The sequence below is a fragment of the Lampetra fluviatilis genome, chromosome 27, assembly GCF_964198595.1.
Source record: "Lampetra fluviatilis chromosome 27, kcLamFluv1.1, whole genome shotgun sequence".
In the NCBI taxonomy this organism is placed as follows: Eukaryota; Metazoa; Chordata; class Hyperoartia; order Petromyzontiformes; family Petromyzontidae; genus Lampetra; species Lampetra fluviatilis.
The window spans coordinates 3,472,888-3,493,022 of record NC_136301.1 but is presented as its reverse complement, the minus strand read 5'-3'; the positions used below and the strand labels follow the sequence as shown (position 1 = coordinate 3,493,022).

The 20,135-nt window shown below is 52.8% G+C and overlaps 1 protein-coding gene and 1 long non-coding RNA gene across 2 annotated transcripts in view; both read left to right on the top strand.

Annotated features, from left to right (window-relative positions):
* Window positions 1-20,135, top strand: part of LOC144942307 (uncharacterized) — a 549,184-nt gene that overhangs the window by 415,509 nt on the left and 113,540 nt on the right. The gene's annotated exons all lie outside the window — the stretch shown is intronic.
* The window catches only part of CCT2 (chaperonin containing TCP1 subunit 2), a 46,720-nt gene that overhangs the window by 25,382 nt on the left and 1,203 nt on the right, over window positions 1-20,135 (top strand). The window contains exons 7-15 of the mRNA XM_078869070.1: window positions 205-407; window positions 1,800-1,900; window positions 4,944-5,071; window positions 11,373-11,476; window positions 13,575-13,694; window positions 14,196-14,324; window positions 17,547-17,650; window positions 18,868-18,967; window positions 19,381-19,522. Coding sequence (XP_078725196.1) covers window positions 205-407; window positions 1,800-1,900; window positions 4,944-5,071; window positions 11,373-11,476; window positions 13,575-13,694; window positions 14,196-14,324; window positions 17,547-17,650; window positions 18,868-18,967; window positions 19,381-19,522 — 1,131 coding nt within the window. The remainder of the gene's footprint in view (window positions 1-204; window positions 408-1,799; window positions 1,901-4,943; window positions 5,072-11,372; window positions 11,477-13,574; window positions 13,695-14,195; window positions 14,325-17,546; window positions 17,651-18,867; window positions 18,968-19,380; window positions 19,523-20,135) is intronic.

Here is a 20,135-nt window from a genome sequence, read left to right as displayed (position 1 = left end):
TTGAGAAACGTTGAAGTGAAACGAGGGTTATAATCGTTGCGAGCGTGTGTAACACGGACCACGAGTGAGCAGCTCATCTGTCCGGGTGGAGTGGTGGCACAGCGAACGGTCGCGCCAACAAATAATCACGACGAAGGAAGCCGTCGATCGTTGGCCCACGGCGACCTCTTGACCCCTGGCCGCCCTCGGCGTCCCATCCGGCAGGCACGACAAGGAGAAGTTCCACGTGGACCTGCTGAACATCTCGCGCACCACCCTCTCCTCCAAGCTGCTGACGCACCACAAGGACCACTTCGCCAAGCTCGCCGTGGAGGCCGTTCTGCGCCTGCGCGGGAAGGGCTCGCTCGAGGCCATCCACGTCATCAAGAAGCTGGGCAGCACCCTTCTCGACTCGTACCTCGACGAAGGTACGGCGGCTACGCACGGCGCCTCCGATTATACACTGGTCTAACGTGACTGCAGGGATTCATCTTCTAGGTTCTTTCGGTAAAGTCACGTAGAAGGGAAGTAATGAAATAATAAAAATAAAACATAATAAAATAATTCTCACGACGTTGTGGCCGAAACGTCGTGAGAATTATTTTATTATGTTTTTATTATTTTATTACTTCCCTTCTACGTGAATTTACCGAAAGAACCAAGACGATATACACTGGTCAACAACAAAAAAACATCTTCTTGGTTCTTTCGGTAAAGTCACGTAGAATGGAACGCAAGCAGCCGTCCTCAGGTGAAGAACAGGTCTGTCGAGAAGACAGGTCTGTCGAGAAGACAGAGGACAGAGTCTGTCTGTCTTCTCGACAGACCTGTTCTTCACCTGAGGACGGCTGCTTGCGTTGTGGACGAAACGTCGTGAGAATTATTTTATTATGTTTTATTTTTATTATTTCCATTCTACGTGACTTTACCGAAAGAACCAAGAAAAAAAAAACTTTTTTTTTTCTGGCCTGGACTTTTGCAGCTGTTCTAGACTAATTTCAGGGTGCTGATTCCAAATGTTCTCAGATTTGCTCTATCACGTCATTTTTATGCTATCGGCATACCCCATTTTCATTGATTTTACCCGAAATTAACTCTGTCACTTATGATTGCAAGTTGTTGCGAGTCAGTGACTGCTTTAGTGTTAAAATATGGTGCTGTATTTTTAGGATAGTGTGTTTATAATATCATTTTATGTAGATATCCACATTTATTTAATGTTTTTCTTCTGCAGTTTTGATTGAACATGCAATATTTGATAAAAACTGATGCCAGTTTTAAAACCGTTGGAATACCTTGTGCCAGAAAAAGTGTGTTGACCAGTGTTAGCACGGTTGGTTCTACGTACGTACGTCAGTCGTCGCATCCGCTCTGCCTCTTTGGCCTTTCTGTTTGACGTGATCAAGGGCCATTTGCCCGCTACGGTTTTCGTCACTAATTTTCAGAGAGAGGGGCCCACTTTCGCCGATAAGACATCACCGGTGTGAGGGCCGCCACACCGCCTTCAAGGGGCGTTTCCCCATCTGCGGCCGTCAGTGGCCCCGTGGGCTTTGCAAAGAAGAACACTGACCTATTGTATACTTAATTATTTTCAAGGACACACACGCAAAGTGTTATTTTACGGGCGTGTTGAGTTGTTAATTGTGCACCACTGCCAACGCAGCAGCAGCATCGCCGGATCACTTTGTTTAATCACAGGCGGCTCTAAACCCGATATTCACACCCCAGCATCTCTGACCCCCGGGCCGTGCGGCCTCCTGTCTGGTCCGTAGCGTAGCCCAGCGTCACGTTGTGATCTCGCCGCACCGCTGCACTTCCAGGCTTCCTGTTGGACAAGAAAATCGGCGTGAACCAGCCGAAGAGGATTGAGAACGCCAAGATCCTCATTGCCAACACGTCCATGGACGCCGACAAAATCAAGGTGAGCGCTCTCTCCCGCCGCCGTCCGACGACTCCCGCCCGGAGATTTTGAATAGCGCAGCCGTCAAGTTTGACGGCTGTGCGCGAGGCCAGCGGCATTCCTCAGAGGTCGCATTCGGGTACCCGATACCCGTACCCTACGCGCTACCCGGCCGGGTACGGGTAGCCGCACGTGACTCACCCCAATCAATGAGTGAGAAGGCCGTGAGTCACTGGTGAGTAACCGACCCGGCCGGGTACGGGTACCCGTTTGCGACCCTGGTGCGGCCGGGTACGGGTAAGGGTAAGGAATCAAAACCTGTTTGCGACCTCTGGCGTTCCCCCACCGCGTACCAACCCCCTCCTCCCCCCCACCGCGCGCGGTTGACTTGAGCGCCGAGGTTGTCGCAGCGGACGTTACGATTCGTGATTGACAATTGGGTTCGGCCGCGTAGTTCGTTATCCGGGCAAACTCGCGTCGTGAAAAGAGACCTCCGCCACCCGACGCGGCCGTGCAAACGAAGGCGTCACGGCGTTGTAACGGCGACGCGACCCGCCGTTGCCGTTTCGGCTCGACAATGATTCTCAAGATTTATTCCGCAATTGGAAGCAAACGCGTGAGAATAGGTTTTTCCCCCTTTTTTTCTGGCAACAAAATAGGTGTTAAGATGTTAAAACGCCCAACTGGGGAAAATCTATTCTCATATTTTTGTACTGGCAAAGGGAGGTCCCATGATGGAAGCAATGAAACTACGTCAAGCGTCATCGGGAAATGAGCCGGATTTTATTCTGTTGATGCCTTTGGGGGGTCTGTGTGTAAGTCTGTTGGCTCTCCTATAGAATTTTTTATTGGAGATTGCGTTTAGAGTTTTTGGGTCTCTGTAAGCTTAGGGATCTCGGTCAGTCCGTCCGTGCATGTGTTGCTTCCTGCACATTTATCTTGTGTTCAACTGCCAACCAGACTGTTTCATCTCAACCACACTGTTCAACCACCACACTGTAGGCCACAACAACACACTCAACCAATCACACACTCGCCCACTCACCCGCAAATAAAATCACCCATCCACTCACTCGCCCACTGACTCCCTCGCCGCAACGCTGCTCTGCTTCTCTCATGCTGCTCCACTGTGGAATTCCCTCCTCCCACCACCACCACCATCATCGTCTCCCCACCCCCCTCCCAAACCCATAAGAACAACACAAATCAAGAAGCGCGTTACGCTCTCTGCTATTGCAACGTTCATGGCGCTGTTTATTGCTGGACCCTTCGTGATTTGGGCTTTTGCTCAGCAACTGTGTTGAGTAAGTCACAGAAACCAACCCCAGAATTGTGGCCCTCTTAATGGCCCGTCGTTGCCGGCTTGTTTGAACACACCAGCCACTCGCACATTGAACGTTCATCTCCCCGCTGTTGCAGCACGGGCGCCGTTATTATATTCAGCGGCGCTATCAAACGGAAACAGCTGATCCCGCCGTCCAACCGATTCATTCAATCCTCGTTTAATCGTTAATGCGGTTAATTCTTAGCGACGCATTGGGAGTGGTGGCGGTGTGTCGCCCGCATTGTACGGAGACCACGAGCCTTTTGTTTGTAATTATAGGATGAAGGGCCTTAAACGGGCGCTTATTCGCAGAGAGTCGTGCGCGAGCACTGGCAATTAGTGGAATGCAAGTTTTAGGTCAAATATATTTTGTATTAAATGAAAAAAAGAAACGATTGTTTCTTATTCATCTGGTAATTACTTGTCTTCCAATTAATTCGATTTTTGTTCAAATAAGTGGCAGTACGCTCGGTTAAGAATTGGTCTGTAGGACTGCCAGGCTGGCTATAAAAGCGTCTTGCGTCCTTTGCGGGAGAACTAATCTCGGCATGATAAAAACAAAAGCACGATTCATTTATAGATACCTCACTGATTCTGATGACACACTTTCAATTCCTTAGGAACAGCCGTTGAATATCGTGCAAGCGATGGCCTCGTTTTTCTTACGGGGGAGAGAGCGCTGAAAGGTTTAATGCGTGCGTTGAGATTGGTGGGAGTCGTATCGAGGCTTTTAAATCCGACAATTTAAACTGTAAATGTTCTATCCCTGTTAGCGTAGTGGGGCGTCTGTAAATGGATCGCCCTGTCTTTCATCGAATTCAATGCTGTTCAGGAAGCACTGAGTGAGGTTTCAAGTTCAAGTAAGCCGCACGTGACAAGACTTCTTCCAATCGCAAACGGCTACCGTAAAACAAAAGCTGCCGGAAAATGTAAGCGCTCTGCATCATCGGCGGCCAGGTTGTCGCCTGATGATGCTGGTTGCAATTACCGGCGAAACGTCACAGTACTCGAGTTGTAAAAAGTTGTGGGTTTACTCTCCAGCCACACGCGTGTGCGCTGGGGTAGTAACTAATTGGCACGCTTTGTTTACGTGACGCACCTTATCGATTGATTGGCTGTGGCGGGTAACCGACACATTTAGATTCACGTGATCCAACCCAACAAAAACCAAAAAAAACTTTATTGTGGGTAAAATTGGTCGCGAAAGCCTGCGCGTTTTACAGACGTTCGTCAATAACGCTGTGGCCTTGAGAAGAAAGAAGTTTATAATAGGTGACGTGGGCAATGAGTCCTCTTCACAGCACGTAGGCCAGAGAGTGAAAATGGACAGACAGCCAGACCAGACCATGGGCATGCCGATGGACAAACAAACAGATGGACAGATGTACGATGAACTGTACGTCTGTATATTGAACTTATTTCGCACCGTACATAGCCAAGCGTGCTCATCGCAGGTACGGGCGGGGGAAGGACAACAAACCGAACGCAAAAAGCATTTCTAAAGAAATGAGTTATCAAGACGGACATAGACAGATATGGACACATCTGGACATAGACATACGAACAGACTTTGCGATCCCTCCCCGTGGATTGCGAGTGGGAGCCGTCCTACTGCCGGGACCAGGCTGCCGGCCTGCGTCGCGGGACTTGGTCCAAGCGAGCGCCGCATGCACCCCCCCCCCCCTGCCGCCCCCCACCCACAACCCCTCTCTCCCCGTCTCACGTTTGCGCCCCCCGCAGATTTTCGGCTCGCGCGTGCGGGTGGACTCCAACGCCAAGGTGGCGGAGATCGAGCTGGCGGAGAAGGACAAGATGAAGGACAAGGTGGAGCGGATTCTCAAGCACGGCATCAACTGCTTCATCAACAGGCAAGGCCGCTTATTGCCGTCGTGTGTCATCGCCGTCGGCCGTCATCAAATCAACTGCTGGATTAAGCCCCCCCCCTCCTCCCGCTGCCCGCAAACCACAGTCGCCTTCCACGATGCAGCAATCCCCCAAGCGCAGGCGCAGGAGCTGATGCTCGTCCCTCCATCTCCCGGGAGACGTCCTCCCTGACGCGCTCCATTCCTTTGCTGCCATTCCGTCGCAATGCTTGCCCCTTCGTCCATCGTCGCTTCCCGCAGCGACGTGCCCCGCACGAGCCCCGCTCTCGCTTAACAGTTGGGTTCGATGTCGTCAAGCCGAGTGCCTTCTCCAATCCGCGTGTTCCTCTCCGTGCGTCTCAATGCGATTCCGAGGATCTGCATCCCTCTCCCACCACAAATTACTAATCTGATTTTTTTCGCTTTGCAACGGAGGTTGAAAGTGATAATGCATTCGATCTGTCTGTCCATCTTACTGTCCGTTAACCACCTTGTCCGTCCTTTTGTCAGTGTCTGTCCGTCTGTTGCGTGTCCCTCCGTCTGCATTCTTGTTATTAGCCTTGACTTTCTGTATCACTCACCCGTTCATTAATCCCCTTGCACAACCCCCGTGTGGGAATATGGATCGTGCCCTTCAGCTAATATAATGCACTCTTGGCTGTTGCTCTCTCTCTCTCGTGTTATCACTGACCGGCTGCCTGGAGCCAGCACTCGAGCAGCGAGTGTCATGTTATTGATTTATTTAAGTGAAATTCGGATTTGGGTAGAGCGGTGGCGCAGTGGCTTCCAACAGCCAGCGCACTCCTTACAGATAGAGTCAAGGATCCACTTGGATGTGTCGGAAGTATGCAAGCACCGGGTGAATTGATGCGACGTTTAAATGATTCTAAACGACTCTACATCTGGGCGCACACATGAAAGAAGAATCTCCCACTCAAGTGTGGCTTTCCTGGGTAAATAAGCATAGTGTCGCTGCTTAGCCGTGCAAGCTACAGGGCCGTCTCTCTTCCTCCGCCACCCGCGACACCTAACGCACGCGCTGCACTCCACGTCCGTTCCCTCTGCTCACGGGAAAACTCAAACGTGCAAATGTTTCCGCGTGTGTGCACGCGCACGCGCGCACGCACACACGCGCGTGCTAGAGAGAGACGGAGAGCTCCCATAGATAAGGCGTTGAAACGCTGAGCCAGTCGATGCATTCCATGAGCGCGGTTCTGGAATCCAGCGCTGTGGAGGCAGCGAGAGGTTGGCGGATCACGAGTGTGAGATCTGTTTCACAAGGGGGGGGGGGTTGCGTCTCGGGTGTATAAACATTGATTCGCTCCATTGGAACCTCATTTGCCAGTAAAAAATATGATAATTGTTTTTTTTTTTACCCTTCTATCTGGCAACAAAACTGAGACCTTTTTTTACAAGGAGTCATGTTTGCATAGACCACAATACCTGCAGTCGTAATGCCCTTTTGGCGTCATCTGGTCCAACACCATGTGAGACTAGGCTCTAAGGAAAGCTTTCTCGGGTGTGGACCAATCAACTTCAAGGACAGTGCACATACATTATCAGAGTTGTGTTTTTTGTTTGCATTATGACTGCAGGTATTGTGGTCTATGCAAACATGACTCCTCGTAAAAAAAGGTCTCAGTTTTGTTGCCAGATAAAAGGGTAAAAAAAAAACAATTATCACTGATTCGTTCGTTGAGTTGACCAAACATCCCCAATGTAGGACCGCAAACCTTTGGCAATCGCTGGTGTCCATTTCTAGCTGCCCTTCGCGCTTGTCTGGTTTCCCGCACCCCTGGATAGATTTCTCCCTCTCGCTCTGAGAGTGAGATGAGAGGGAGGAGAGTGCGTGGAGGGGAGTTTGAGATGAATAGGGAGATGTAGGAGGGGGCTAGAGTGAGATGGTGAGGGGGGGGGAGGCACGTGCAAGTCCACGGAGGATCTTCACAACGGTGAAGTGCGATCTTGAAATAGATCTGGGACTGGATTGGGACCGAGTTTGTGCAGGGAACTAACCATTGGGGAATGAGCCTTTAAAGTTAACAAGTCTCTCCTCGGTGCTGTGCAGGGAACACTGCGCTGCGTTTGCCAAATTAGCGGAGCCCGTTGCATTGTGCGTCTTGTATCACATACGCTGCGCGGCTTAAATGTAGGTCGTCATCGTGAAGACTGGAACGCTTGAGTTTCTCTGCGTCATGCTCTCTCTCTCGCTCTCTCTGTGGTTCATGCCTTTGAATCACCGCCGTGAATATTTTGCGCGCACTATAAATGGTTCACGTTTGGAATATTCGGAGCCGACGGTGAAGGCGATGAATCAGTTACATTATTAAGGAGCCCGAATGGATATAATATCGTGCGGCGGAGAATTAATTGACCGGTTGCATATCCCGTGATTTTTTATATATATATATTTTTTAAATCCACGCGTGCAAGTCAGTCCGCTTGCACTTCCCTCCTGCCGTGGCTACTATTCCAACCACGTTGAGAACCAGGGCCTCCAGCAGACCTTTAGTTCTGTCTCAGCCACCACCACCACCACAACACTTCAGCTCGCAACAACACTCTCCCACTCGCCCACCCATTCACCTGCTCATTCACTCACCCACCCACTCATTCTTCACTCATCCATCCACTCACTCATTCACCCACTCATCCATCCACCCACTCATTCACCCACCCACTCATTCACCCACTCATCCATCCACCCACCCACTCATCCACCCACTCATCCATCCACCCACTCATTCACCCACTCATTCACCCACTCATCCATCTACCCACTCATTCACCCACTCATTCACCCACTCATCCACCCACCCATCCACCCACTCATTCTTCACCCATTCATCCACCCACTCATTCATCCACTCATTCACCCACTCATTCACCCACTCATTCACCCACTCATTCACCTATTCATCTATCCACCCACTCATCCACCCACTCATCCACCCACTCATCCACCCACTCATCCACCCACTCATCCACCCACTCATTCACCCACTCACTCACCCATTCATCCGCCCAATCACTCACCACAATGCTGGTCACCTCACTTCACTTTCTGCTTCTTCCCTTGCACGGCTCCACTCTGTACTGCCCGCCCATCGTCTCGCTTGCCCCCCCAAAGCTCTTACAACAATAACGGCACCAGCTCGTGGCTCGGGGGGGGGGGGGGGGGGGGAGACCTTCATCCAGCAGTGGATATATCACGGCCGATGGGTAATGAGTGATACCAGAGCAACGTCCCGCGGTGACGCCGTGTGTGCCCATCGCACCGAAGATCGTCGGCCACGATCAGTCCACTGTTTGATGTGAAGTTCTCCCCAATTCCGCCGCCAACTCTCGCAAATCCTGCGATTGAAGCGTCCGCCCAGCGCCTGCACACAAACTGATTTTCACCCGTTCAACTGGTACAAAAACTGACACCTTTATACAAGGCATCATGTTTGCAATAACCACAACACAAGCAGTCAATATGCAAACAAAAGGAAACAATTATGATAATGATATGCACTGTCCTTGAAGTTGATTGGTCCACACCCGAGACAGCTTTTCTTACAGCCTAGTCTCCATTGGTGTTGGACCAGATGCGCCAAAAGGCGTACAACTCAAAGACAATGCACTATCAGAGTATTGAGAGCTCGGGGTAAGCATTTACACTACGAGACCTCCTTTACCAGTGGCAAAATATAGTAGCAGGTTTTTACCCTTTCAACTGGTACAAAAACTGACACCTTTATACAAGGCATCATGTTTGCAATAACCACAACACAAGCAGTTTGTACCAGTTGAAAGGGTAAAAACCTATTACTATATTTTGCCACTGGTAAAGGAGATGTCTCATAGTGATTTTCACCTCTCCGTCTCCTCCGCGGTGGGCGTCCCCTCGGACGCGTTCCGTTCCTTGGCCGCCGCTCCGTTCCCGGTCTCGACCGCCGTCGCTCCATCGTCCCTCGTGGCCGTGACGCGTCCCGCCTAATCCCAAACCCCCTTTACCGTTCTCAATGACCAGTTAGAGGAATGGTGTCGCGCGCCTTCGCGTGTTCTCTAATCCACGCGTCCCCCCCCCACCTCTCTCCCGTGATTGCACCCGTGAGCGTGCCGGACACCCAAAACCACAAAACGGAAGAACGAAAGGACCCGGTCGCTGCAAGTTCAGAAATCTCACAAATCTCACAAATCTCACAAATCTCACAAATCTCACAAATCGCAACTTGCCCAAATGCAATCCGGGCGCTTGCCGAGCCAGCCTCGTGCAGAGTCTGCAAGGCCGGCGCTCGCGTACAGTGTCCCACGGTGCCAGTGGGACGAGGAGGAGGAGGAGGAGGAGGGGGGGGTTGGGTGGAGGCTCTTTCATTTTCCGCTCCAGCAACCCCAGCGTCCAGAGCGCGAGCCTCTTAAGGCACGGAGCCGCGACGTGATGTAGATTATTTAAAAACGATTCCCTGCCGCCCGCCCGCCCATCCACTCACTTCCTTCCGCAGCAAATCCCGTTGGGAGCGTTCTGATGGAAATATGGAAACTAGCGTGGGGCGGGTGCGGGGTGGGACGCAGTGGATGTGCAAGAGCGGATGCGCGCATAGTCAATGTGCGGACGAGTGCGGATGGATGCACGTTGCCGGCGCTCGACACAAAAATTCAAACTCGACGCATTTCTTCAGGAACACTGTTGCCGTCAACGGAACGAATGTCTAATCGGTGACGTTTCGGGAAATGTCCCTTCTTCACAGCACACTTGCGCCATAGCACGCGAATATAAAATAGGACCGTTGTCCACAATGTCGCCTATTACGTAGATATTTATATTTTCTGTTTCATGGATTTATTTTATTTTAATCGCGTGCTCCTTAACCAATGCCGCGAACGGTAAAGGCGCAGCCCTGCAATCGCTTGCTCACACCGCTGCTGCTGGTGGAACGCAAGTTTGTTCGAGGGCGAGGTGCGTCATGGAGAAGGGCTAGCGGTGATGGCCGGCGGTCGATTTTGTTACGTGGAGACGCGGCCAAAGGAGAGGGGCGCGTCCGCCGCAGAGATGGAGCCGGTGCAGGGCGGATTGTGTCGTCACGAGACTGCGAGAGATGGCAGCTGGTCAGGGTCGCGGTCCTCTCGCCGACCTCCGCTTACTCGGAGGACTGAGGAATTTGCTTTTTTATGTCGTCATAGAATGCCAAGACCGCACCTCCGGTTAGCACGGTTGTCTTTCGTACTGTGCGAAAGAAGTTGAACGTACAGACAAGGCATTGTATTGTGAGCTTTTTTGTTTGTTATATATTCTCTAGGATTCAACAAATATTCTGGCGAAATAATTACTTCTACAGGAGCACAAACTCTGAAGTTGGAGCGATCTTAAAAGTGCCGAGTCGTCTGTATTTGCGGTGTCACCGTCGCTCGTCAAACGTCTCCCGAGCTTCTTCTTCCGCCGTCTCAATGCAATGGTTTTGGTTTTTTACACCAAAAATCCCTTTTACCCAGTTAGCCAGCTAGTTACGTTGGCAGCGGCCCGCAGCAGCCACTCGCAACAGAGTCGGCGTTGGGGTGGTGGTGATGGTGGCGGTGTGGTGCTAATGTGGTGGTGGTGATGGGGGTGTGGTGCTAATGTGGTGATGGTGGCGGTGTGGTGCTAATGTGGTGGTGATGGTGGTGGTGTGGTGCTAATGTGGTGGTGGTGATGGGGGTGGTGGTGGTGATGGGGGTGTGGTGCTAATGTGGTGGTGGTGGTGGTGGGGGTGTGGTACTAATGTGGTGGTGGTGAAGGGGGTGTGGTGCTAATGTGGTGGTGGTGATGGGGGTGGTGGTGGTGATGGGGGTGTGGTGCTAATGTGGTGGTGGTGGTGGTGGGGGTGTGGTACTAATGTGGTGGTGGTGAAGGGGGTGTGGTGCTAATGTGGTGGTGGTGATGGTGGCGGTGTGGTGCTAATGTGGTGGTGGTGATGGGGGTGGTGGTGGTGAAGGGGGTGTGGTGCTAATGTGGTGGTGGTGATGGTGGCGGTGTGGTGCTAATGTGGTGGTGGTGAAGGGGGTGTGGTGCTAATGTGGTGGTGGTGGGGGTGTGGTGCTCATGTGGTGGTGGTGGGGGTGTGGTGCTAATGTGGTGGTGGTGGGGGTGCGGTGCTAATGTGGTGGTGGTGAAGGGGGTGTGGTGCTAATGTGGTGGTGGTGGTGGAGATGTGGTGCTAATGTGGTGGTTGTGGTGCTAACATAGTGACGGAGATGTTGTTAGAAACTCGAGGCGTTAGATTATTTTTAATCGTCCGATTTGTTTTTCTTTATTTACACCCCGCGGCTTGTGTTTCCCTTCCTCCAGGCAACTCATCTACAACTACCCCGAGCAGCTGTTCGCCGACGCAGGGGTCATGGCCATTGAGCACGCAGACTTCGAGGGTGTGGAACGGCTGGCTCTCGTCACAGGTAAAGCCCCTTTGCGTCTAAGCGGGGAGCGTTCCTCTCGTCCGTCGTGGTGGGGCAGGAGCCAATCGGTGGTACGGTGGCTCCCCGATAGGAGGAGGTGCCCAAACTCCGTACGTGACTTTAAGGCAGTGGTGGAAATTCCACATTGCCACGGTGGTGCCGGTTGTTTGCTCTCCTGTACACGGCGTCTTGGCGATGCCGGGAAGGCCTTCATCCAGCTGTGGAAGAGTATCCTCTCGAGATTTCCCCCCTCTCTCTTGCCTGCTCGCTAACAGCGCTTGCAACCACCCCCCCCCCTCCCTCCACAGCGTGTGCAGGCTACGCGGGGGACCTTTGTCTTTGTTGTGGCGCTGGGCGCGAGCCGTTCTGTATTCCGCGCGGATACGACGGCGTGCGAGAGTCACGCGCCCTTGAAGCCAAATGTCAGGCCCGTCGAGGGACGGTTTTTCAGGCGGAGATGTCCCCGCGATAAAAAGTTTCAAACGCTCGTCGTCGGCGGCGGTGCTGATAGGGCGGGCGGGCGGCGGTGGCTTGCGTTGCCGCGCAACCGAGCGAAAGCGTTTTGTGTGCGTCGGGGGTATTTTTTTTTGTTTTGTCTACAGAGCCGATCGGTTGTTCACGGGTCCAGCGTGACCCGGCGGGAGAGTGCGCGGGTAAATGAGCGAGCGAGCGAGCGAGTGAAGAGCGGCTCGTGATAGGAAGTTTGAGGATCCGAGTCCTGGTTGACTCGGCAAATCGCCCATCTGGGGGTTGATAAAATAGCAGCGGTTAGGTCGATGGGGAGACTCAAATGTGGAATTTCCACCGCTGTGCTCACGGCTGTGGACAGGAAAAGCGCACGATGCCTCAATGCTCATTTCAGCAGCAGCAGCAGCAGCAGCTTAATTTTGACTGATAAAAAGAGCGTTTTTTTTTATCATTCGCATAGCGGTGGCGCTTTGTGCGGGCAATTGCAGGGCTGCGCCTTGTACTCTGAAAGCCGGACGGCAAACGCAAAATAAGTGGCGGTGTTTTTCCGTGCGTGCTGTGGCGTTACGTAAGGTGCGCGTCTGACCCTCTCCCCTTGTGGGGGGTGGTTGTGCGGTGGGGGGGGGGGGGGGTGTGTTAGGGGGGTGGTGTTGTGGGGGGTCGACAGTGGTGGGGAGGTGGGGGGAGTGCGATGGGCAGGGGGGGGGAGGGATCGAGCGTCTGGCTGCCACGCGGAGCGACGCGTTTCACTAAAGCTCACGGTCGCTGTTGGCGCTCGCCCGAGTCCGGAGTGTCGCGTCGTCGTGCCGGGTCACCTTGCCCACGCGCCAGACGCCAGCGCCAACGGCCACGCGCCAGGTTTGCCGTTGTTTAACCGGCTCGCCAAATTACTTTCAAAGAGTCACGGTGACTTTGCCCGCGAATCGGCATTCAAGGCGCCACTCGGCACCTATTTCGAGCCCTGAGCAGCCAGCGGTGGAAATTCCACTTTTCGTCGACCTCAGAACGGAGGGCTGAAGGGCCGAGTGAACCACTTAACACTCCCCCAACCATTAATTGAACTCGCAACCTTCCAATTGTGAGCCACCCTGGCCGTATTTAACCGAGGATGGCTTAAAAAGACGGTCCCATCCAGTTTGGCCGTCGAGAGTGTTTGACCTTTACAAGGACTCAACTACTCCGCCAGCCCAGCTCCACTCACAAGGCCTCAACCACCCGGCGCTCCGCTCGTTGTTGTGAGCGTCGCTCCTCCGCCCTCCGTTGTTGTTGGAGGGCGACTGCCTCCAGCTGCGCAGTAGCGTCCTTCACGAGCCTCCTCCACAGAGGCCGATCTTGACACCGCTGGTACCAGTGATCGGCAAGTCTACTCAGCTCCACGTTCTCCTGTACCACGTCACTCCATCTCTTCTCTAGCCCGTGTCGCGCCCGTTTAGCCCCCTCGATCCGCCCGAACAAAAGCTGTTTAGGCATGCGGTGGCTGGGCATGCGGGCTACATGACCCAGCCAACGCAGCCTTGTCTGCCGGAGGAGCTCACCGATGGGACTTTGCCTGATAGCCCAGCTCCACTCACAAGGACTCAACTACTCCGGAAGCCCAGTTCTAATCGCGAGTGCTGTCCGCTGTCCGCAGGAGGAGAGATCTGCAGCACGTTCGACCACCCCGAGTTGGTGAAGCTGGGCGAGTGCAAACTCATCGAGGAGGTGATGATCGGAGAGGACAAGCTGCTCCACTTCTCCGGCGTGCAGATGGGTGAGGCATGTGTGGGTGTGGTGCCAATATGGCGATGGTGCGGTGCTAATGTGGTGGTAATGGTGGGGGCGTGGTGCTAATGTGGCGGTGGGGGTGTGGTACCAATATGGCCGCGGTGATGTTGGTAGAAATGCGACGGTGCCGATGATAATATGATAATATTGAGGTGGTAGCGATGTCGCGGTGGTGGTGCGGTGATGATGTATGTTCACCGGTGGTGGCAGTGGCGATTTGGCGGTGGTACATTTGTGTACGTAGGAGAGTCGGGCAATGCTCACGTGCACCACTTTCTTAGGTCTGTGCGTGTGTGTGCGAGTAGTGCAGTGCTCACCCACCACCGCCCCCCCCCCCCCCCGTGCGTGCGTGCGGTGTCTCGGCGAGTAGGGGAGGCGTGCACCACTTTCTTAGGTCTGTGCGTGTGTGTGCGAGTAGTGCAGTGCTCACCCACCACCACCGCCCCCCCCCCCCCCCCGTGCGTGCGTGCGGTGTCTCGGCGAGTAGGGGAGGCGTGCACCGTCGTGCTGCGTGGTGCCACCCAGCAGATCCTGGACGAGGCGGAGCGCTCGCTGCACGACGCGCTCTGCGTGCTCTACCAGATGGTGAAGGACACCAAGACGGTCTACGGCGGAGGTGACGCACCCCTACCCGTGACATGCCTCGACCCGGGGAGGGCTTCGCGGAGGCTGATGGCTCCTCCTCAGGAGGGTCCTGCCCGAGTGCTTCGCGATAGCGGAGGGGTGACGCTGCTGCTGCTGCTGCTGCGTGTGGTCCCAGTTGTTACATTTGTGTTGTAATCCTTCAGCTTCGAGATGTTTCGGCCAAAGCCCGTTACATTGTTCTGGCCTTAAATAGCTGTGCAGTCACCGTTGACCGGGCCGACAACTTCAACTCGCTTACCCTCGAGAAACAGCGGCTTGGATCGCAGGCAGTGGCCCAAACCCGGATTCGAACCCCGGTTGGCTGCGGGAGCCGTCACGAATTTTAGTATTTTTTTAATGGCACGACACGTGACGTCCTTGGGAACGTGTCGACAGATCGTGCCAAATGAGATCCCGAAATAAATGGCCCCGTTATTCAAACGAATGTGTTACGCGGCGGTAATTAAAGCAGCAAGATTATTTTTTTTCGCGTGCCCTACTTTGGTTTCCCCACACACACAATGCCAATTAAATTTTTACCGGTTTTTTTTGTTAATTCATCACCTGGCCGAGTGTACGCGCCGCGTTTTAACGAATACACGCATTTCGTGTTTTTTCATCTCTATTTATTTTATATGTAGAACACGGGGCCCTAGTTTCAAACGCCTTGGTGCCACTTTTTTTTATTACCTTTCATGAAGGTGGCAAATCCAAAACGTTCTGTTCATTTAAATTGGGGTGTCAAGTCCGTTGGTTGCGCGCTACCCTCGAAGGAGGCGTTGCTGCAGGGATTTGATCGTCGTGCTCGTGTTGGGTCGTTTGTCCCGAGTTCTCTCCGCACGTGGCAGCACCCTCCTCAAAAAGCGGGGAGTCTTGAGACTCGGCGACGCATTCCTGGATCAAAGATGTAATTTATGATGCTGGCAATGCAGTTTGTAATGCGCACGGTGTTACGCAGACGTATATTCGACGAATATACAAAGAGGGATATGCTCCCCGTTTTTGGACTAGACTGCAAAATCAGAAAATTGGGCCTCGATGTGAAATGTTGGGTCATCTGAAAATCTTCTTGGTTCTTTCGGTAAAGTCACGTAGAAGGGAAGTAATAAAATAATAAAAATAAAATACAATTCTCACGACGTTTCGGCCACAACACAAGCAGCCGTCCTCACCTGAGGATCCCTGCAGTCACGAAAGCTTTAAATCGAAATTTGATCTGAGAATGTTTCGTCTCGGATTCATCCCAATAAGTGAGCTCGCCGTAAGTGACGTCGCTTGCGTGCCGTCATGGTCATTGGTGTGTCGTGGATGTAGTGCCACAGGAAGTGACGTCACTGGTGTAAGTGGCATCGCGCGTGGCACGGGTGACGTGTAATGTTCATTGTCCTCACATCCGACAGTCATTAACGCTTTAGTCAATAGCGCGTTGGCCTTGAAGTGAAAGAGTTTATGGTCGGTGATGTTTAGCGCAATGGCCCTTCTTCACATGGCATACATAACAGTCTAGTGATATCGCCCATTAATATCGAGCAAATCCAAAATCAGAAATGTTTACGTTCCTTTATCACCGCCAATACACACTGCACAATAGCCGACCATCTTCTTGGTTCTTTCGGTAAAGTCACGTAGAAGGGAAATTATAAAATAATAAAAAGAAAACATAAAATATTCTCACGACGTTTCGGCCACAACGCAAGCAGCCGTCCTCAGGTGAAGAACAGGTCTGTCGGAAAGACAGTCTGAATTTATTATGTTATATTTGTATTATTTTATTATTTCCCTTCTACGTGACTTTACCGAAAGAACCAAGAAGATGAATCCCTGCAGTCACGAAAGCTTTAAATCGAAATAGCCGACCAGGTTATGAATGTGTTATTTATGCGATAATAATGGCCTCTGTACACATACACAAGACAAAGATCCCCCCTATAGCCTTTAACAGGCTCTTGGGGCAAGTGCCGTTAGCGAGCGTCTAAGAAGGCCGGCACGGCATACAAGGGGGTGGGTGGCCAGCACCACGCCTGCCCACCTTTGCCTCCCAAGTGACGATGTTTACACACCGCACCAGGTATTCATTTGAGGCCGAGTCAATCTAGGGGGAGAACCAGGACCGGTTCGGATAATCGTCCGCCGGCATTGGCCGTGAGCGGTGGTCGAACTCGGGTCGCGCCGGGTTTCTGTAGCGCTGCCACCTCTCCAAGCAGACAGACAAGCATACAGACACTCATACATGTGCACACGCAGGAGCATTGTAGACCTTTCAAACCGCTCGTTCGCTTGTCTGTCGCCATCCAGTGGCAGAACGTGTTCACTGCATGTGTGCACGGCTGTCTGCTGCGGGTTTGTGTCGGCTTTGGGGAAAGCGTTCGTGCAAAGTGTACACTGGCTGATGGGTGCCAACGATGATTGGAGAACCGACTGGCTGGCTACGTAATTGCTCTGCCCGGGTAAAATTATGTTTGTCCGTGTGTCTGTGTGTCTTTCTCACCGCGTCGTGTCAATCTGTCCGTGTGTTCATCTCTGCAGTATCCGGAACAGCGTTGGGGGTTTTCATTTATCTTCGGTTCTTTCGGTAAAGTCACGTATAAAGAGAAAATAATAAATTAAATAATTGCGCGCGACGTTTCGATTGCAACACGAGCAATCATCATCAGGTATGAATGAAAGAGAAAACAAACGTAGTAAACTTAGAAATATAATGAAATACAACACAGAGAGTCGGCTAACATTACAGTCAACACCCTGCCTGGTTGATTATTTCCACTGGCCAAAGCAGTGCTTTTAAATGTGTAGATCACGAGGGTTGGTGGATTACCGCACAGATGTCGCGAAACTCCCTTCCCGTGGGGTGGCAAGGAGGAGCCTTCTCCCTGGCGGGTCAGCAAAAATGTTGACTCCCACTTCTGCAGTCTGTGTGGGATAGAGTGTTTCCCCGTCGCACGCACGGGTTTTAATTGGCCGATAACACGTTAATATATATAGAGGAACGCAGAGCTCGGGCAATTGCTGGTAGTACCGGCTCCTCGCTGCGTGGCTGCTACCAATCCCGCTCCTCGTCTGTGGCTCCTCTCTCGATGAGCAAACACTGCAGCAGCAGCGGTGTCACGTTACAAGGTGACATCGTTGTTGTTGTCGTTATTAAATATCGTTATTAAATACGAGGGTGCCCGCCCCCCCACCCCCCCGCTCTGCGTGGTTGCGTGCGGCGGCGCAGGTTGCTCCGAGATGCTCATGGCCAACGTGGTGTCGATCGAGGCGGCCAAGACTCCCGGCAAGGAGGCGGTGGCGATGGAGTCGTTTGCCAAAGCTCTTCGCATGGTGAGAGCTTCCCCGATTTCAACATCGTCGTCGTCGTCATCACGGTCGCTGCCATCAACCACCATCGCCAAAAGATCCCCCACATTGCCCCCAAACAACAGGCTGTTTGGGAAAATTCCTGTTTGCGAGCAGCACCGTTGAAGGCCGGCACAGCACGTGATGGGGTCGGTGGCCAACACTACACACCCATACAAAGGCCAAGATCCCCCGTATAGCCTTAAGAGGGCAAGTGCTGTTAACGAGCACCTATGAAGGCTGGCACTGCACACGAGGGGGTGCGTGGCCAGCATCACGCCCGGCCGCCTTTGTCTCCCCAGTGGCGATGTTACACGCACCGCACCAGGTACTCATTTGAGGCTGAGTCGACCTAGGGGAGGACCAGCACCGGTTCATATATTCGTCACTGGGTGTTGGCCGTGAGCTGGGAATCGGACTCGGGTCGCCGGGTTCGTAGCGCGACGCGCTAACCGCTCCACGACGGCTCGCCAATGCATACAAAGACCCACCAACATAACCGCACGTTAGATTGGACGCAGTCGAGATGACGGGCAGAACAGCTGACGGCCTGAGAAGTGGCACGCGTGGGTTGAAAGCTCCGGCGTTGTTCGTTTGCGCACGGCGCAATGTTAAAATAACGAGGTTGTATCGCTGGTGTGCGCGCGCGTGTTTGTGTTTATATAAGGGGGGATGCTCGTCTTGTGTGTGCCGGAGTGTGTGCGTGCGTGTTACAGAGTTTTAAGGAATTAAATAATCACGTTGGGTTATAAAAGTCAAAGCCACGTCTCTTAGCTCTGCAGAACAGACGGTTGACCGTATTCTTGGTTCTTTCGGTAAAGTCACGTAGAAGGGAAATAATAAAATAAGTGATTGGAATAAAATTTCTCACGACGTTCCCATTAAATCGAAAAGACGGTTGACCGTTTGAAAATTCACCGAAATAGCTGTGCCTCGGTTCAACATCCAGCACGGTATTGGTTGTCTTTTTGTTCCCATAACAAAGCGTTTTTGCTGACAAGGTCCACAACGGGGGGGCATAATTTATGAATTCGTATCGAAAAGCCACATTACGAAATAAACCTTTTCACGTGCGATTTGTAACATTTTAAAAGCAAAAACGGCGAGCATAGCGGCGTGCTTCACCGCACTTGCCCCCCCCCCAACGTTCCGTTAAAAGCCGTGCGGGGGGGACCTTTGTCTGTGTGCGTGTGTGTATGCAGCTGCCCACGATCATCGCAGACAACGCTGGCTACGACAGCGCCGAGCTGGTGTCCCAGATGCGCGCGGCGCACAGCGAGGGCAAGAAGACGTACGGGCTGAGTAAGTGCACGCTCCACAAACCAAACACGCCCTTCGCCACCCAGCGGCCGCGGACGGCAACGCACGCGGCGCTTGCGCCAGGCCCGGGTGCGCGGCGCGCTGTCGCGAGGACGCCGTGACTGGTCGCGTGTGACCCGGCGGGGCAGAGGAGGGGTGGGGCCGAGAGTTGGTGGATCGCCGCACAGATGTCACGAAACTTCTCTTCCTGTCGTTAATCGGCTGGAAGCGTCTCCCAAATAACAACCCAAAGCGGCGGCAGGACCCTCCTGACAAAGGGTGCCCACGACTCCTCGCTGTGCGGCTTTCCTGGATGCATAAGCACACTCTCGTAATTCAACGGCGAGCGGAGGCGACGTCGCCGCTCGCGCCAGGCTAGGTGCGTCGGCCGTTGACGAATCCGACCGCGTGCGCAGACATGCAGGAGGGAGCGGTCGGGGACATGGTGGCGCTGGGCATCACCGAGTCGTACCTGGTGAAGAGGCAGGTTCTGCTGAGCGCCTCCGAGGCGGCCGAGATGATCCTGCGTGTCGACAACATCCTCAAGGCAGCGCCCAGGTGGGTGGCTCGGAGCAATAACAATCATGATAACGATCGTAATCGTACTACTGGCTGCTGGCTGGGCTCCTTTTCCACCACGGCAACAACCGTTGAACGTGCTGGACTCCCAAGGCAGCACCACTGAGATGCCGCTGATAAGATGCACTCCCAGAAAGCCGTGCGGCTGCTGGGATATTCAAATGTTTTTCTATACGTAGAGTAGTCCCTGGGTTAACCGTTTCAATCCGTTGCACGAAAACTAGTGTTAACCGAAATAACTTTTAATCGAATTCACTTATAAGTTGAGAAATAAGTAATCATCACCGAGTCTGCAAGAGAGCTGCTTTTCCACTGCCAAAACAGAAAACGTAATGTAAACAAAGGCATTCGAGGTCTAAATGCTCACCTGATGATGATTGCTTGTGTTGCAGTCGAAACGTCGTGAGAATTTTTATTGTTTTATATTATTTTATTATTTCCATTCTACGTGGCTTGACCGAAAGAACCAAGAATGTGCTCACAAACGGCTGAGGGGCATGGCTTAGCCCCACTTACAATTGCTCGGATTGGCCAAAATTGTCTACGTTAGTCGAAACCACGGGGTCCTATGGAAGGCGAAACGTTCACCAAA